At 48.0% G+C, this 17,927-nt stretch overlaps 1 protein-coding gene across 1 annotated transcript in view; it reads right to left on the bottom strand.

The window, feature by feature from the left end:
* Nucleotides 1-17,927, bottom strand: part of Kif5a (kinesin family member 5A) — a 39,541-nt gene extending 21,614 nt beyond the window's left edge. The window contains exons 1-5 of the mRNA XM_085843243.1: nt 17,415-17,927; nt 1,792-1,879; nt 1,632-1,705; nt 1,118-1,222; nt 635-683 (exon numbers count right to left, since the gene is read on the bottom strand). Coding sequence (XP_085699369.1) covers nt 635-683; nt 1,118-1,222; nt 1,632-1,705; nt 1,792-1,879; nt 17,415-17,543 — 445 coding nt within the window. The 5' untranslated portion in view covers nt 17,544-17,927. The remainder of the gene's footprint in view (nt 1-634; nt 684-1,117; nt 1,223-1,631; nt 1,706-1,791; nt 1,880-17,414) is intronic.

The raw sequence follows: 17,927 nt of genomic DNA on the forward strand, positions 1-17,927 counted from the left end.
ACCCCTTTTGATTTTTTTCCTTTTGAGACACAATCTTGCTAAGTTGCCCAGGGTGGCCTCAAAAAAATCACAATCCTCCTGCCTCAGCTTTTTGAGTAGCTAGGCTTACAGGCAAGCACCATGGCTCCTGACTGAAAAATGTCGGGGGGCAGGGGGCAGAGCAACAGGACTGTGGCGTGGGGAGGAGGCACGTCCTTGGCTTCAGTCAAGCCCACCCTAGTGGCTGGTGTTTAGGTTTAACTTGGTCTGGACTTTAACAACTGCTGTACTCCTGGGTTGGGGATTTAGAGTGGAAGGTGGCCAGCAGTTGTGGCCTTCCAGGAGGGTGTCCCTTTCAAGTTCTGAGAACTGACTGTAAGACTACAGAGGAGTCTCCCACCATCCTGAAAGCAAATATCCCAAGTGATATTATGTCTGCCAATTTTGTTCTGGATGGGCACATTCAGTAATCCTGTCTGCACCACAGGATCTTCTGCACCTTTTAATAAACTGTTTTGTTTTTTTTTTTAAATAAAACTGAAAAAAAAAAAGAGGCATGTCCTGGATGCTCAACTGCAACCACACTATGGATGGAGGTGGTCTCTCTGTTCTCGACCTCCTCACATGCCTGTACCCACAGGGATCAAGCACTCACCATCCAAAAGGTCACGGATCTTATCCAGGTAAATCTCGAAGTAAGATACCTGTTAGGGAGAAAGGGGGCGGCGTGAGAAGGGGTTCTGTTGTTGTTGTTTTAATTTTATTATTTTTTGTGTGTATGAATGCTTTGTCTGTTTGTATGTCTGTGTATCATGTGCATGCATGGTGCCCACAGAGGTGACAAGAGCCCATCAGATCCTCTGGCACTGGTTGTGAGCCACCATGTGGGTGTTGAGAACTGAAGTCAGGTCCCCTGGAAGAACAATCAGTGTTCTTAACCTCTGAGCCATCTCTCCAGCCCAAGAGGGTGATCTTAACTCCAACACAGGAATCCCAAACCAATATGACAGGCACCAGGACAGTGGAGGCTGGGACATTCTTGGTGGGAACTTGGGGTAACCAGAGTAAAGATTCAGCTGGCTTATTCTGGGTCTTCTCCGTCATCATCGGAGGCCCCCAGAAGTCACATGCTGATCACCTTAATGTGGAATTCAAGGTTCTCATCCATGGAGTAGATGTGGTTGAAGATGTCTCGAGCGATCCGGGGAATGATGCCCATCAGCTGAGGGTCGTGCAGCTTCCCCTGAGGAGTGAAGGCATGCCAGAGTAAGGCTGAGGTGCACAGGGAGACAACGCAGAGGGCCCTGGGGACACGGGGGTGAGCAGTGACGTGAGGGGAATCCTCAGTTGGGAGAAGGTCACCACCGTGGCTGCCTGTGAATGGAAGCTGACAGCTGAGCAGCGTCTGGACTATCAGTGCTGCTGGTTTTCTAGATACAAGGAGGACAACTGGAGTCACGAAAGGCAGTGGAAGTGTTGGGGCTGAGAGACGCCTCTAAACCTCCCTACCACATTGTACCTCATTTCATCCTCCAGACCCATCTGCCTCTGACTCAGCTCACCCCCGACTCCTGGATTTCCCCCAATAGAATTATTTCTTGATCTTCTTGACCCTTCCTGGAATCCCTCAAGCCCTGAGTCAGAACCCTCACCTCCATGGTATGCGTTTTCCCTGAGGATGTCTGTCCATAAGCGAAGATTGTGCCATTGTAACCAGCAAGGACGTCTGAAAGAGAAGGCAGAGAAGGCTACCTGGTGGTGGCAGTGGTAACGGTGGACACGGGACATACATCCTGAAGACAACTCCCTTACCTTTGACGATCTGCATGGCACAGGCGTGGTAAACCTGCTCCTGAGTGGTGTTTGGGGGGAAGACGCGGTCAAAGACATATGGCTTTCCCTGGAGGGGAAATAAAACAGGTCAGGCATGAGCAGGAGAGTGACGTGGAAGAGGGATACCTCAGACCTTTCCATCAGCCCGCGCAAGGCATCTCTCTCTCTAGCCCGGAAAACACAAACACACGGGATGGTGGCAGATAAGAGAACCTGTGGAGAGAGGCCGAGTTTACCGCTGACAGGGGGAGTGTGCTGCGTGGTAGGGTCACCAAAGGAGTGTCACATACTTAGGCTGGGTAAGGGGATCCTTGTCTGGATGCGATGTTCTAGCTTCCCACTAAGCCCAAACGGCTTCCTGGGAAATCAGACAGAAAAAGACGAAAGAAAACTGGAAAGCAGGGAAGGATTCATTGACGGTGAAAAAAAACCTCAACATTTACAGATATCTTCCTCTACTGAGCTGTACAGGGGCTGGGGAGATGGCTCAGATGCCAAGAACATGCACTGCTCTTGCAGAGGACCTGAGTCCTGTTTCCAGGGAAGCTTACAAAAGTCCTTAACTTGCTGGGCAGATGTGGTGGCACACTCCTTTAATCCCAGCACTCCGGAGGCAGAGGCAGGTGGATTCTGTGAGTTCAGCCTCATCTGCAGAGTGAGTTTCAGGACAGCCAAGGCTACACAGAGAAATCCTGTCTTGAAACATCACCACCACCACCAAGAGTCCTTAACTCAAGTGCCGGGGATTCAGTGCTCTCTTGCGGTCTCCCAGCACTGGGCACGCATTCATACACCACATACACACAGGAAAAATAAAACACTCATCATATAAAAATGTTTAAAAACATGTATTAAGTAAAAGATGCAAAATTGGATGGGTGACACAGGTGTCGAATGTTCCCTGGTGTGCAGGAAACATGCATGGAGGGCCACTGTGCAGACAATGGCGCAGTGCCATCGTTCTGAAAGAAAAATATGAAATCAGAAATGGGGGTGCCCCTTTAAGGACCTGTGACTCAGGGGGAGAGCGCTTGTCTACCATGCACAAAGGCAAGCACAGGAACAGCAGTAGAACGGACAAAACAGATCATCAGAGCCAGGCAATATGCTGAGAACCTCTACGATTCGGGGAACTAAGCAAAGACCTTCTACTCAAACGCAAGGTCGGCTCTCTGCCGTCCTAAGTGACAGATACCTCGGCTGCGTCTCCCTGCCAATCAGACCTGTTGAATTATTGCTCTAGAGTCAACCTGTCCAACTGAAATGTGAGCCTCTAGATCAGCCCATGGCAGAGCTTGGGAGATGAACTTTAAAATAAAAAAAAATTAGAGAAAGTGCCACAACCTCTGCCAAACTAAAGGCGACTTGGCTGGAGTCAGACCTACAGCTGCAAGCGCCCTCCTACAAGCCCAAGGTAGATTTGCTTATTTTGGAAAGGGAGACCATGAGAGATGATACTTTGTGACCATGAGAGATGATACTTTGTGACCATGAGAGATGATACTTTGTGACCTGCGTTGCTTATGTTATATAATCGGTGGTAGCATTTGTTTATTGTTTTGGCTCTTTGTGTATATTTTTCAGATGGTCTCACTATGAAGCCCTGGCTAGCCTAAGTAACTCATGGTTGCCTTTGAACTTTCAGCAGTCTTCCTTCTGACTTTCAAGTGTTGAGATTACAAGGCCTTGATTAAATTATTTAAGGGCCTGGAGAGATGGCTCAGTGGTTAAGAGCACTGACTGCTCTTCCATAGGTAGTGAATTCAATTCCCAACAACCCCACAGTGGCTCACAGCCATCTATAATGGGATCTGATGCCCTCTTCTGGCATGTAGCATACATGCAAATAGATCACTCATATATACAAATAAATACATGGTTTTTAAAATTAAATAGGAGCCACTTAGGAATCTTATTCTTTTTCAAATTAATTAATTAATTTTTATGTAAGTGAGTACACGGTCGTTGTCTTCAGACTCACCAGAAGACAGTATCAGATCCCATTACAGATGGTTGTGAGCCACCATGTGGTTGCTGGGAATTGAACTCAGGACCTCTGGAAGAACAGTCAATGCTCTTAGCCATTGAGCCACCTCTCCAGCCCAATAAGTAAATGTTTAAAAAATTTAAAGATGTATTTTGGCTGGCTGTGGTGGCTCATGCCTTTGCCATCTGCACTCAGGAGGCAGAAGCAGACTGAGGTCTACAGAGTAAATTCCAGGTCAGCTGGGCTATACAGAGAAACCTTGTCTCAAACAAACAAAAACAAAATAAAAATAAAACAAAATACACAATTAAAATGAATTATTTTTATTTTTTTAATTATGTGTTTATGTATGTGTATGTGAGTACAAGTGCCCAGAGAGTCCAGAAGGGCATCGGGTCCCTTGGCGCACGAGTTAAGGTGCTTCTGAGCTGTCAGATTTGGGTGCTATGAACAGAAATCTGATCGTCTGATAGAGCAGTATACATTCTTAACCATTGAGCCATCTCTCTGGCTCTATATTTATTCATACACACACACACACTTTTTTGAGACAGGGTTTCTCTGTGTAGCCCTGGCTGTCCTGGAACTCACTTTGTTGATCAGGCTGGCTTTGAACTCAGAGATCCACCTGCCTCTGCCTGACAGGGGTTAAAAGCATATGCCAACACTTCCCTGCTTATTTAAAATGTTTTAGTATCTCATAACTACACACTAATATTCCATTACTGAAGACAGCACTCACATTGATTGCAGGACATAAAGAAATCAACCTCAAACCGACCACGAAACTTTCTCCCTGCTAGCGAGCTTTCACAGTGCAAGAGGGTTCTATTCGTGCTTCTGGGGGGAGGAGAAAACAACAGTGGTCTCACCCAGTACTTGAACATTTATGCTACAGTTCTGATGTGCCAGGCAACATGTGCACAGTGGTGCGATAAGAGGACAGTTGGTGTCGGGATCCCCACCGGAGGGGAGGGGAATTCACACCTGAAACTGTAATCCAGCTCAAAAGCCCATTGCTAAATCCAGCGCTCTACAGGCAGAGGCTGATAGGTTTCTGTCAATTCGAGGCCAGCCTGGCCTTCATAATAAGTTCCTACAAAACAGGAAAGTCAGGGCCACATGAGACCCTAGGGTGAAACCTGCTCAATGGACTTGTCTTCCACAGCATTCTAAATATTTATATTTATTGGCCTGAGCTTCTCCCAACCTTGGCCAGAGGATCTTCTTTTTAAGTGGGTTATCAGTTAAGTGCAGAGATTTGCTAATTAGTGAAAGTACTAGGAAAAGGTACTGTATGCTCATCCCTAAATGGGATATTTGCATCAAACCCCCCACATCTTACTCCAGACTCAGGGAACCTTGAGGAAGAGGAGCAGAAGATGTCCGAGCTGGAGGACGGGGAGAACTGTGAAATGCTTGCTGTCTTCTGGCTGTGACTTGCCTGTCTCACTCAGAGCTCACAGCAGCTCCTATCAGCCCAGTAAAGGCAACAGGATCTCTGGTTGTTTGAGGCTAGCCTGGTCTACATAGTGAGTTCCTGGCCAGTCAGTGCTACATAGTAAGATCCTGTCTCAAAAAAGAAAAACAAACAAACAAACAAACTTTGGGCGGAGAGATGGTTCAGTGGTAGCATCAGCTGCTCTTCCACCGGACCTGGTTCATTTCCCAGCACCCCTCTGGTGGCTCACAACTCTCTGTCACGTGGGATCCAGAGGATCTGATGGCCTGATGGCCTCTTCTGGCTTCCATGTGCACCAGGCATGCACGTGGTACAGAGATACACACATGCAAAATACCCATACATGTCAAAAAAAATAGCAAAATTAATTTTTAAACTGGGGCTGGAAATGCACCATTGGTAGAATGCTTGCCTACCGTGTTCCTGGATTTGATCCCCAGCACTGAATAAAGGAGGTGTGGTAGCTCATGTCTGTAAGCCTAGCACTGTGGAGGCAGACGCTAGAGGATGACCTCAAGCCCTCCTCAGCTAGCCAAGGACTTCACAAAGCAAAAGACTGAACAAAAAAAAAAAATTTTTTTTTTTAATTAAATCTGGCTTTTGGTTAAAACCAGCCGGAAGCACTTATCTGGCTGCTCCATGATCAATGCATCCAGGGGGCAGCGGGGATGAGAGGCTTTGAGAACACCTGCTATAGCAAGGGCAGGACCCTGGGCTTGATCCTGTCACCAAAATATCAAGTTACACTTAAAAAGGATGATGCCAGGAGATGGAGTTCACAAAGGAGAGGAGGTGGGGAAGCAGCTCCTTAATGGGGCGTGGCAGACCGGTTCTAGCAAGTCATCCTGCTCCATTAAGTGCTTAAATATTAATACTCTACACCAGGATTCCGGTGCTAGGGATGCGGTCTGCAAGATCACTTACTGAAGTGATAAGAGATGGACAGAAAGAAAATGTTCACTCCAGAGGTCTGTATTAAAGAAAACCAGCACCCATGGAAGGAGTTACAGAGACAAAGTTTGGAGCTGTGATGAAAGGATGGACCATCTAGAGACTGCCATATCCAGGGATCCATCCCATAATCAGCTTCCAAACGCTGACACCATTGCATACACTAGCAAGATTTTGCTGAAAGGACCCAAATATAGCTGTCTCTTGTGAGACGATGCCGGGGCCTAGCAAACACAGGAGTGGATGCTCACAGTCAGCTATTGGATGTATCACAGGGCTCCCAATGGAGAAGCTAGAGAAAGTACCCAAGGAGCTAAAGGGATCTGCAACCCTATTGTTGGAACAACATGATGTACTAACCAGTACCCCGGAGCTCTTGTCTCTAGCTGCATATGTATCATAAGATGGCCTAGTCGGCCATCACTGGAAAGAGAGGCCCATCGGACTTGCAAACTTTATATGTCCCAATACAGGGGAATGCCAGGGCCAAAAGAATGGGAATGGGTGGGTAGGGAAGTGGGGGGGTATGGGGGACTTTTGGGATAGCATTGGAAATGTAATTGAGGAAAATACGTAATAAAAAATATTAAAAATTAAAAACAACAACAACAAAAAAAGAAAACCAGAAGAAAGCCGAACACCGGCAGTGATAAATTGGAGTGTGGTCCAGTGAGTGTGCAGCATACATGGGACCCTGAGCCCTCATCAGCTGCAGCACAGAAGGAAAGAAGATGGGATGGAAGAGGAAAAAGGAAGAATTTTTTAAAAGATTATATATACATATATGTATATTATACATAACTGTATCTATACATGTATTTATATACATGTGTGTATATACAAATACATATTTATACATACATATAAATATATGTGTGTATTTATATATGTGTGTATTATACATACATATATATGTGTGTGTATGTGTATATGTATGTATATGTGTGTATATATATGTGTGTGTATATATGTATATATACACATATACATACATACATAGGAAGACATGCTAATAGCAGCTATTCTCTGTCAGATAGCCTCCGTTTTTATTTCATTTGATTGTTTTTGGAGGACAGGCCCTCACGCCGTAGTCCCGGCTAACCATCAATTCATGGCAAAGCCTCCCAGCTTAGTCTCCAGAAGGCTGCAACTGTGGAGGGAGCCACCGTGCTGCTTCAGTTTGAGGCTTATAGTTGTGGTTGTTTTATTTTGCCTTTTACTTAAAACTTTTCTGCAGTCTTGGTGACCCAAGTCCCTTCACTTTGTGAGCCTAGTCTTTAAGTCTAAGCTCTCTCTCAAGTCCACTCCTAGCACTCAGGGTGGCAGCAGAGACAGGCATATTTCAGTGAGTTTGAGGGCTAGCCTGGTCTACAGAGTGAGACCCTGTCTAAACAACAACAAAGAGCAGCAGCAGCAACAACAACAAAAATTTTTTCCCAAAAATAAGAAAACTTCTTTTTTTAAATCTGAAAATCTACTATTTTTGTTTTGGGGGACATTCAGTAAGTGAATTCTGGCTTGGAATTCACTGTGGACCAGGCTGGCCCTGAACTCAGAGATCCTCCTGTCTCTGCATCCCAAATGCTAAGGTTAAAGGTGTGAGATACCACACCCTGCCCAGAAAGTCTGAAGTTGATTTCTTTTTTTTTTTTTTTTTTTTTGAGACAGGGTTTCTCTGCATAGCTCTGGCTGTCCTGGAACTCACTTTGTAGACTAGGCTGGCCTTGAACTCAGAAATCCACCTGCCTCTGCCTCCCAAATGCTGTGTGCGCCACCACCGCCTGGCTGAAGTTGATTTCTTTTAGAAGATTTATTTATTTATTTATTTATTTATTTATATGAACACACCTTAGCTGTCCTCAGACACACCAGAAGGGGGCATCGGATGTGAGCTACCATGTGGGTGCTGGAACTCAGGACCTCTGGAAGAACAGCCAGTGCTCTTAAGCCCTAAGCCATCTCTCCAACACCAAGTCTGAAGGTTTTAAACAAAGAGATTGTCCTGCAACATGCGTGGGGTGATGTCAGTGCTCTGGAGACAAGCCTCCCAGACCACCCCAGACAGCAATCACTCAGCTGCTCACATGTTGGATGAGATGGATTTTATGTGCTCATATGGAAAGATCTCCAAGGCTCAAAGGGAATTTTTTTTAAAGCACAAAAGAGCATATATCTTATGCTAGCACATATACAAGAGATGTATGTGTGCTGGCTAGTTTACTGTGTCATCTTAGAGGTGGGAACCTCACTTGAGAAAATGCCTTCATAATATCAAACTGTAGGCAAGCCTGAAGAGTATTTTCTTAATTAGTGATGGGGGGTGGTGCAGCTCATGGTTGGTAACATCAGCCTTGGGCTGGTGGTCCTGCACTTTATAAGGAAGCAGGCTGAGCGAGCCTTGAGAAGCAAGCCAGTAGGCAGCATCCTCCATGTCCTCTGCATCAGCTCCTGCTTCCAGGTTCCTGCCCTGTGTGAGTTCCTGTCCTGACTTCCTCCAGTGATGAACAGCCGAGGAAGCATGGACCAAACAAACTCCTCCTTATCTTGCTTTTGGCCATTGTGTTTTATCACAGCAATAGTAACCCTAACCAAGACATCTGCATGTACATATGTGCTTGACTGTAAGTGTATACAATGTATACATGTGTGCAGGTGCTTGACTGTAAGTGTATACAATGTATACATGTGTGCAGGTACTTGATTGTAAGTGTATACAATGTATACATGTGTGCAGGTACTTGATTGTAAGTGTATATGTTTTTGGAAGTGTCCAAAGAAACTGATAGCAGTGTTTTGTTTTGTTTTGTTTTGTTTTGTTTTTTTCTGAAAGAAAGAGGCTAAGGAAGAAAAGTACAAAAGAAGGTTACTTTTCATTATAAAATTTCTATTATTTAGATTTTGTTACATCTTCCTATTAGACTTACTGAAAGATAAGAGTAACAACTGTAAAATGAGCTGTGCAGGGGTGGCACATGCCTTTAACCCCAGCACTCAGGAAGCAGAAACAAGTGAGTTCCATGCCGCAGTCTACAGAGTCATAGTCAGGGTTACACAGAGAAACCTATCTTGGAAAAACAAACAAACACCCAAATTACTAGATGAGCAAGGCATGCTGGTACATGCCTATAACCCCAGTACTCAGGAGGCTGAGGCAGGAGGATTGCCATAAATTCTAGGCCAGCGTAAGCTACATATCAAGGTTGTTTGAAAAATAAATACTAAAACCATTGTAAAAAGATAAAAGTTATGTAAAATATTTAATGGGGCTGTGACTATAGCTCAGCGGTAGAAAGATCTTAGCAAGCACTGGACTCAATCTAGAATCTTCCAGAAGTATATGAACACATATCATTTATGATACAACTTTATAAATTACCTATACATATGCTAAGAATACATGGAATTCTGTGTGTAGGAGCCCACATCTTTAATCCTAGCACTTCAGGGGCTGCAGCAGAAGAACTGCTGAGTCTGAAGTCAGCCTGGGCTACTGAGGGAGACCCTATCTCAAAGGTGGTGTTGGGAAGCCAGCCTGGGCTACTGAGGGAGACCTTATCTCAAAGGTGGTGTTGGGAAGCCAGCCTGGGCTACTGAGGGAGACTCTGTCCTGAAGAAGGGTTTGGGGAGGCAGCAGGTGGCTCATGGGCACACACACTGCCAGACTTGAACACCTGAGTTTGATCCCCGAAACCCACACACTAGATGAGACTGCTTCCTGCAAGTGGTTCTTGGATATCCTGGGTGCCATGGTGCACAGACATGCCTTCACACACATACACCCACAGAATAAATAAATCAAATGTAATTTACACTTTTTTTTTTTTTTTTTTTTTTTTTTGCGGTTTTTCGAGACAGGGTTTCTCTGTGTAGCTCTGGCTGTCCTGGAACTCACTTTGTAGACCAGGCTGGCCTCGAACTCAGAAATCCGCCTGCCTCTGCCTCCCGAGTGCTGGGATTAAAGGCGTGCGCCACCACGCCCGGCTAATTTAAACATTTTTAAAGAGTTCAAAAATATCAAGAACAACAACCCCCCAACACACACAACCAACCAAAGAACAACAGAAACCAAACAGGAAATAAAAATTATTTTCTTAGAATGGTGAAGTAAGAATGATTTTTTTTTTTTTTGTATTTTCTATCTGCTTTTTGTCTTTAACTTTTTTTTTTTTTTTTTTTTTGGTGTTTCAAGACAGGGTTTCTCTGTGTAGTCCTGGCTGTCCTGTAGACCAGGCTGGCCTTGAACTCAGAAATCCGCCTGTCTCTGCCTTCCAAGTGCTGGGACTAAAGGTGTGCACCACCACTGCCCGACCCAATGCTATTTAAAAAAAAAAAAAAAAGTCTACCTTAATTCTCTAACTTTGATCCACATCCATGTTTCTTCCACCCAGTGGTCAGAAACAGAAACACAGCACGTCTATCTCAGACCAATGACGTGCCTCTCTTCTCCTCCAATGATTCTCCACCATGCTGCCTGGAGCCAGGCATCCAGCCAAAGGGGGCTAAATATAACTTTCCACTCAGGCTGGTCCCTCCTGCCTCCCCCCGCCCCCCGGGAACACGGGAACCAACACACGCAAATCTACACACTTTCAAAACATTCCCAATGGTAGAATTCCAGTAAGCGCTGGATGAATAAGATGGCGGGCGCTCTCCAAATGCTGAAGCTGAGGCTTGCCTGGCTGGAAAGGAGTGCAGAGAGAAGATGGGCGGGGCTCTCAGGCCCGTGAGGAGGATAAAAGACACTTAAGACCTAAGGAATGGGTGCATTTACCATTCTTGTGATCAACCATGACAAATGTTATGACTTCATTGCTTCATATTTCTTGTCTGGCCCCTCAACCCCAATTTCTAGCTCTTTTTTATTGTTTTGGGGTTTTTTTTTTCACTTGTTTTGTATGGAGCCCAGCAGCCCCATGGCCTCAAACATGGTCTTCCTGCCTCCACCTTAAGTGATGTAACCTAAGATTTTTCATCTGCTAACCATGGTGGTACATGCCTGTATGCTCAGCACTGGGCAGCTGAGGCAGGGGGATCCCCAAGAGCTTGGGGTCAGTCTGAGCTACATATCATTTTTGTTTTGTTGGTATGTTGTGAGGTTTTGGTTTTGTCTTTTGTTTGGGAGCAGGACTTCACTGTGTAGTCCTGACTGGCCTGGAATTCACAGAGATTCACCTGTCTCTGCTCCCAGCGTGCTGAGATTAAAGGTGTCGTGTGTTAAAAAAGGATTTTTCTTGGAAGGTAAGGAAATTAACACAGAGCTGGTAAATGCCATTTGCTTGCTTCTGACAGGACCTTGCTAGGTAGCCCAGGCTAGCCTGCGACTCACAGTCCTCATTCCTGCCTCTGGGCTTCCAAGTGCTATAATCAGCACCACTGCAGCCATGCCCTGCTAGAAGGATGCCTTCTGATGGGCCACTGCTGCCGCTGCCCCGGCTTCTTCCGAAGTTTCAAATCACCACCCAGGTCTAGAATGTCCCCAAGGACCACACCCGTCCAAATTCCCAACACCAAGCACAGTCTCTGGAACCCAGCGACTCCCTGTGTTTGTTGAATAAACAGATATCGACTAGGAAGAGGTTTGGATGCAACCATTCATAAGAGGACAGAGTGTTTAGCACTTCCAAATTAGGCCTGTGCAGAGACAAGACATATTAAAAAAACGATTTCATTTACTTTTATCATATTCGTATGAGTGTCTCTTTACATGTATATATGTATGTGTGTGTACCATCTGCATGCCCAGTGCCTGTGGAGATCAGAAAAAGTGTAGCTGATTCCCTGGAACCGGAGTTACAGACAGTTGTGAGTTCCTATGAGGGTTCTGGGGACTGAACCCAGGTCCTCTGGAAGAGCAGCCAGTGCTCTTAACCTCTGAGCCATCTCCTCAGCAATTCCTTCCCCACCTTCTGTTTGTTTGGTTTGGTTTTTGGTTCTGGGGGACAACGTTTCTCTATGTAGCCTTGGCTGGCCTCAAACTCAGAGATCCACCTGCCTATACCTACCCTGTGCTGGGATTAAAGGCATGTGCCACCATGCGGCACCACGCCCTGGCTTCCATACCTTCTTTTTCAGACACGGTCTCCGTAGAGTCCAAGTTGGCCTCAGAGTTCCAATCCTCCTGCCTTAGCTTCCCGAGTGCTAGGATTCACAGGGCGTGCACCATAGCGCTCAGCTAACATTTTAGCTGTTAATCTGTTTATTTGGGGGCACACACCCGCAATGCCACTCGAGAGGCTGAGGCGGGAAGGGGGCCTCGAGCTTGAATGTGAACCACCCTGAACTACACAGTGACTTACAGGCCAGCCAGGGCCACACAGCAAGAATCTGTCTCAATGAACCAGGGCTGGCTAGATGGCTCAGCAGATAGAGGTGTCTGCTGCCAAACCACCTGACTGCCCGAGTTCCATTCACGGACTCACTGGGTGGACGGCGAGAACTGAACTCCTGCACGTTGTCCTGGGACCTGCACTGGTGTTCTGTGATGTGTGTACTCCAACTCCACTAATTAATTAATTTATTTATGTAATTTTAATAACCGAGGTTGGGAGGTGACCCGGTAAGTAAGAGCACAGCTGTGCATGCGAGAGAAGCTGGATCGAATCCATGTAAAACCTGGGCACGGCTGCCTGTGCCTGTAACCTTAGTATTGGGAGGTAGGGACAGGTGGATCCCAGGGGACCCCTGGCCACAATAGTAACTTCAGATTCAGTAAGAGACTGTCTCAAGGGAACAGGTGGCCAGTGACAGAAGAGGACGCAGACGTTCTCCTTTGGCCTCTGCATATAGGGATATGTGCATGCTCACTCTCTCACACACATGTGCATGCGCACACATACGTGCACACACTACATAGACTCCAACTCCCCAAGCAAACGCTAAAAGCAGAGATGATATCATGTGCCTATTAGCATGGTGCAGTTTGTGCACGGTGTCTCATGTAATGGGCACAGTAATCCTAGGGGTTAAGTATTGTTATTCTCACTTTATAAAAGAGGAAACTGAGGTTTGGGGTGGCCTGGCAGCTCTCCCACCGTCACACAGCTATGATATGGTGGGCACCGTTTCCATGCTCAGAGTGGCCATGGAACAGCAAACGCCAACCGTGAGTCATCTCCTCAGCTCCTCCTCCTTACAGCTTCACCTCTGCTTGTCGTCGCGTGGCCCTCCCCTCCCCAGCTGCACTTCTCAAACTGTTTTCAAGTAGAACCGGCCTTTCACCACTCCCTTGTCTAGCCTGGACACCACTGCAGGAAGGGTTCTCCGCGAGTCTCTTCAAGGGGCCTCCTTCCCCCTCCTCCCCCTAGTAACTGTACACCAGCCAATGGCAAAGCTTGGAGCTGAATGGTGACCTGTAGCATTAGCAATAGCCCTGCAGAGCCTCCACACCTCAGGGATGCTCTCTCCCAGCCCTGCAAGCTCCACACTCCCTCTAGCCTTCTCTGGAGACTCTCCTCACAAAGTCCCACAGTCGGGCGCCATGCTGTCTTTGAACCCTCTCTGGGTTCCCTTCATTAGTGTATGCACTGGCTCAGGAAGTTCCCAGAATCCCGTGATGACTTTGCATCACATGTGCTGATTGATGTTAATGGGGAGCCAAAATTAGGGATCTAGAGACCTACTTAGTTGTTGAGAAAGCCTTTGGTAGAACCCAAATCTTCAAGCACCAGGCTCTATTCTATGGTAACATCCTTGGGGGGTTGTTGCCATGGTAACGCTTGAGCGACACTAGCCACAATGAACACTGCCTCAGCTCTGCATCTTCCATGACACTTCCCTCAAAGCTAAAGAGACCCTTACTTTCCCTTCAGGACCCTTGAAGTCACGATGGTAGCACATGCCCGAGATCCCAACACTCAGGAGGCTGAGACAGGAGGATGGACAAAGTGCAGCCTGGAATACATAGAGTTCCAGACTGCGCCGAGGCATATGGGAAGGTCTGTCTCAAAAAACAAAACAGAGCAAAACTGGGCCAGAGAGATGGCCCAGTGGGTGAAAGTGCTGCTGGTATTATTAGTTCAGTTCCTAAGACCTACACGGGACAGAACACTGACTCCTGAAAGCTGTCCTCTGACGCTCACATGTGTGCTGTGGCACATGCATGCCCACCACAGGTATCATACAACAAAATACATAAGTGTCATGAAAAAAAACAATAACCCGGGCAGAGGTAGTGTATGCCTTTAATCCCAGCACTTGGGAAGCAGAAGCAGAAGCAGAGGCAGGGGCAGAGGGGCAGAGGGGCAGAGGGGCAGAGGGGCAGAGGGGCAGAGGGGCAGAGGGGCAGAGGGGCAGAGGGGCAGAGGGGCAGAGGGGCAGAGGGGCAGAGGGGCAGAGGGGCAGAGGGGCAGAGGGGCAGAGGGGCAGAGGGGCAGAGGGGCAGAGGGGCAGAGGGGCAGAGGGGCAGAGGAGCAGAGGAGCAGAGGCAGGTAGATCTCTGTGAGTTTAAGGCCAGCCTGGTCTACAGAGTGAGTTCCAGGACAGCTAGGGCTACACAGAGAAACCCTGTTTCAAAACACCTAAAAGCAGAATTCATTTATCTTTTAGGAGACCCGAGGAAAGAAGCTTTGGACAGCTGAAAAGGGGGGTGGGGGAAAGATTGACTTTGATTGATTTCTTGCTGTTCCCCTCCCCCACATCTGGCACGGATGCAGTGGTCCAGGCTGGAACAAAGATGAGCCCAGTGAAAACGTCAGACCAGATTCTAAGTGTAAAAGAGCAAACCAAGACAACAGCTCACACACACTGTGTCCCACCAGCCTTCTTCTGTGACAAGGACTGCTGACTTTGTCAAATCCCATTCCTTACACTTCAGAAAGAGATGAGGCCTACAGAGCTGTCTCTCCATCTTGCTGTTCTACCCTCTGCAAGCAGAATGCAGCCCAGCAACAGAAGGGCCTCTGAAGCCTAGAGCAACTACCTAACTGCAGGGCTTCGAGGAGAGGGGAGCACGTCACAGGAGGGATCAGAGGAGAGGGGAGCACGTCACAGGAGGGAGCAGGGCTGCTGGCTCTGGGGAGTTGTCCTCTCCCACTCAACCCCAGTGTGTCCTCCCTCATCTACCCAGACATTCCAAAGCGGCTTCTTCCACTCCTCAGTAGGCAGTCCCCCACCACCACACACACACAGAGCTGGAGTAGAAAACAAGGGAGAGGTGAGAGGGAGTTGCTGTGACTCTACTGGAGTCTTCAAGGACCTCCCCCAAAATACCGTGGCCATCCTTTGGCTGAGTGAAGAATGAACGTCCAGAATGCAGGCAGCTCTAAGGATGTTGCCTGAGACAAAATGGCCCCTATAAGAACTTACATCTGGAGTAAGAGACTAACAGGAGGCTTTCCTTGGGCAAGGGAAGATTCAGACTGAGTTAGAGCCCCATAAGGATTGGCAGAACAGATATAGAAGATCAGCTATGGAGCTGAGACAGAAGCTGTGTTACCAGGGAGCCATGGGTTTCTTTTCACCCTCCCCCTTCCCTGGTGTGTCACAGGCCAGGATCCATCCCACACCAGGATGACCCGCAGAGCCTAAAAGGAGTCCGTCTTCATAGAGCAGATAAAGCTGGAACAGGGACGGTAGCATTAAAGTAGACCCCGGTGGGTGTGCATCCCATGGCTACTCTCTCCTGGTTTTCAGTCTTTATAACTTGAAGGGACCTCAAGTTGCAAATTCTCCACTTAAGAAGCCAGCCAGCCAGGTTACTCAGAGAGAGGTGGGGTCCCCAGGGTTGATAGGGACTGTATTTTAACCTGGCCACACTGACCAAACAGCAAAGACCCTCGGGCAAAACAGAGATACTCTCCTGTGACAAAGGCACACATAATACAAAAAACACCCACGGAGTTCACTCTGTGAGACTAAGACAGGCTAGGGGTAGGAGCTTGGAGCTTCTCCTAGACACGATTACATTGCCTAACTCAGAAGGTGCAGGTGTCCCCTCTCTGGTTGCTTTATGCCCAGCACTGTGGACCAAGGCACTCAAGAGTCATCCTGACCTTGACGACTGCCTTCATAGCTGCTCCTCCCATCTGATACTAACAACAACTTCTTGGCTCAGTACCCCCAAAGTCCTACAGAACTGGACCTCAGATCCTCATACCCTGAAAGTCCTTAGCACCCTAAGAAAGGTGGAAGGAGCAAGACTGAGCGGCCCCTTTAGGCCATCACAATGGCCTGGAATGGAAATCTGGGGAGGTGGGGTGGCATAAAGGAAAACCATGTGAGTTTTGGAGTCACAGACTCAAGCTCAGTTCTGTAGACTAGCAGATCTACGGAGTCTCGGCATGACCTTGAGAAAGTCATTCAACTTCCTTGAACCTCAATCTCCTTGTCTGCAAAACGGAAGAATGAACACTGCTTACTGCAATCTTGAGACTTCAGTCCTAAGCACAGAACACCAAGTGCACAGAGAGTATTAATTCGCCTGACGATCTCCTTGGGGGAGGGCTGCCATGACGAGGTAGCACTCGCACTACCTTGTATTGGATCTTCAAGACTGAGATGAATAAGCAAGTATGTACAAACTCAGGATTTGGGCACTTTGACCTGGGAGGGCTTAGGATCTGAAATCCTCTTGATACTACACTCGGGATAGAAAGGCACACAGGCCCTTAGGATCCTAGAGGCTAACTCTCCAATTGGGTGTGGCATCCCTGTACTGCTTTCCCAGAAAACCCTTCACCAGATTTCTGCTCCCTCCCCCCAAGTCCAGGCAGCAACTACTTAAGGCGATGATGGAAGGGCTCGTCCTAGAACCCACTCCCATTCATTCCTCCACAGAGGCCCTAGACTTCTCATTTCCGATCTAGCCCATCCACTAACCTTCCCCTCCCTTCGTGGAGGTTAGGGTAGAGATGAGAGCCAATAACAAAGGGAAAATGCGCTTTCTCTAGGGGAGAGGGAAAACACCACAAAGGCAGGGAACTGGCTCTAAGGGGTGGGAACATTGCAAGAGAGTAGCAAAGACAAGTTGGGGTTCCTGATGACTGGAAAGGAGCCCCCTTCTACTCTGCAGAGACTTGGCTGCAGGCCTCGGCAGGCCACACCCAGTCATCCTGATGCAGGGGAGAGGAGGGGCTGCGGCGGAGTAGATGGAGGCTGAGCATCCCTGAGCTGCTGCAGGATGACAGGCAGAGGGACTAAGTCTTGGGGGTGAAAAGATTTTTGCATCCCGCTTCCTCCTCTAATTCCTTCGGATGTAGCACTCACCCCAATAATGACGCTGTCGTCCCCTTGGAAAATGGGGATGAACTTGTCCCCCCGCAGAATCTCGGCCTGGTTCAGGGGCCGAAATCGGCAAAGCACCTTGATGCTGCATTCGTTGTTAGTCTCCGCCATGGTGGTCGACGACGACGAGGGGCTGGGCGCGTCTCCGACTGCAAGGGTAGCGTGTGCTCCGGAGGAAGGGGACGCTGGGCTGGGGTCGAGGCAGAGGACAGGTGATCTGTCGCTGAGGCCAAGGGAGCAGCTGGAACGCCTCGGCGAAGATGCGCTTTCGGTGTCCTGCGGCACTGGGCGACCTGGGCGTCTGGTCCTCTCGCCGCGCTGTGCCTCTCCGCCCCTCGCGCTGCAGCCGCGCTGCGGGCCTGGGCGGGGCGCGCCGGAGCCGCGGGGGTGGGGTTTCCTTCGCAGGGGGTGATCCTCCGGACAGAGACCACTCCAAGGTGGAGTTTGACTTAGGCTCACCTGGTTCCTTGATTTGGAGGCTCGCGAATAACCTTG

Source organism: Mus caroli, unplaced genomic scaffold (genome assembly GCF_978045245.1).
Source record: "Mus caroli unplaced genomic scaffold, Mus_caroli_1 scaffold_9, whole genome shotgun sequence".
Lineage (NCBI taxonomy): Eukaryota > Metazoa > Chordata > Mammalia > Rodentia > Muridae > Mus > Mus caroli.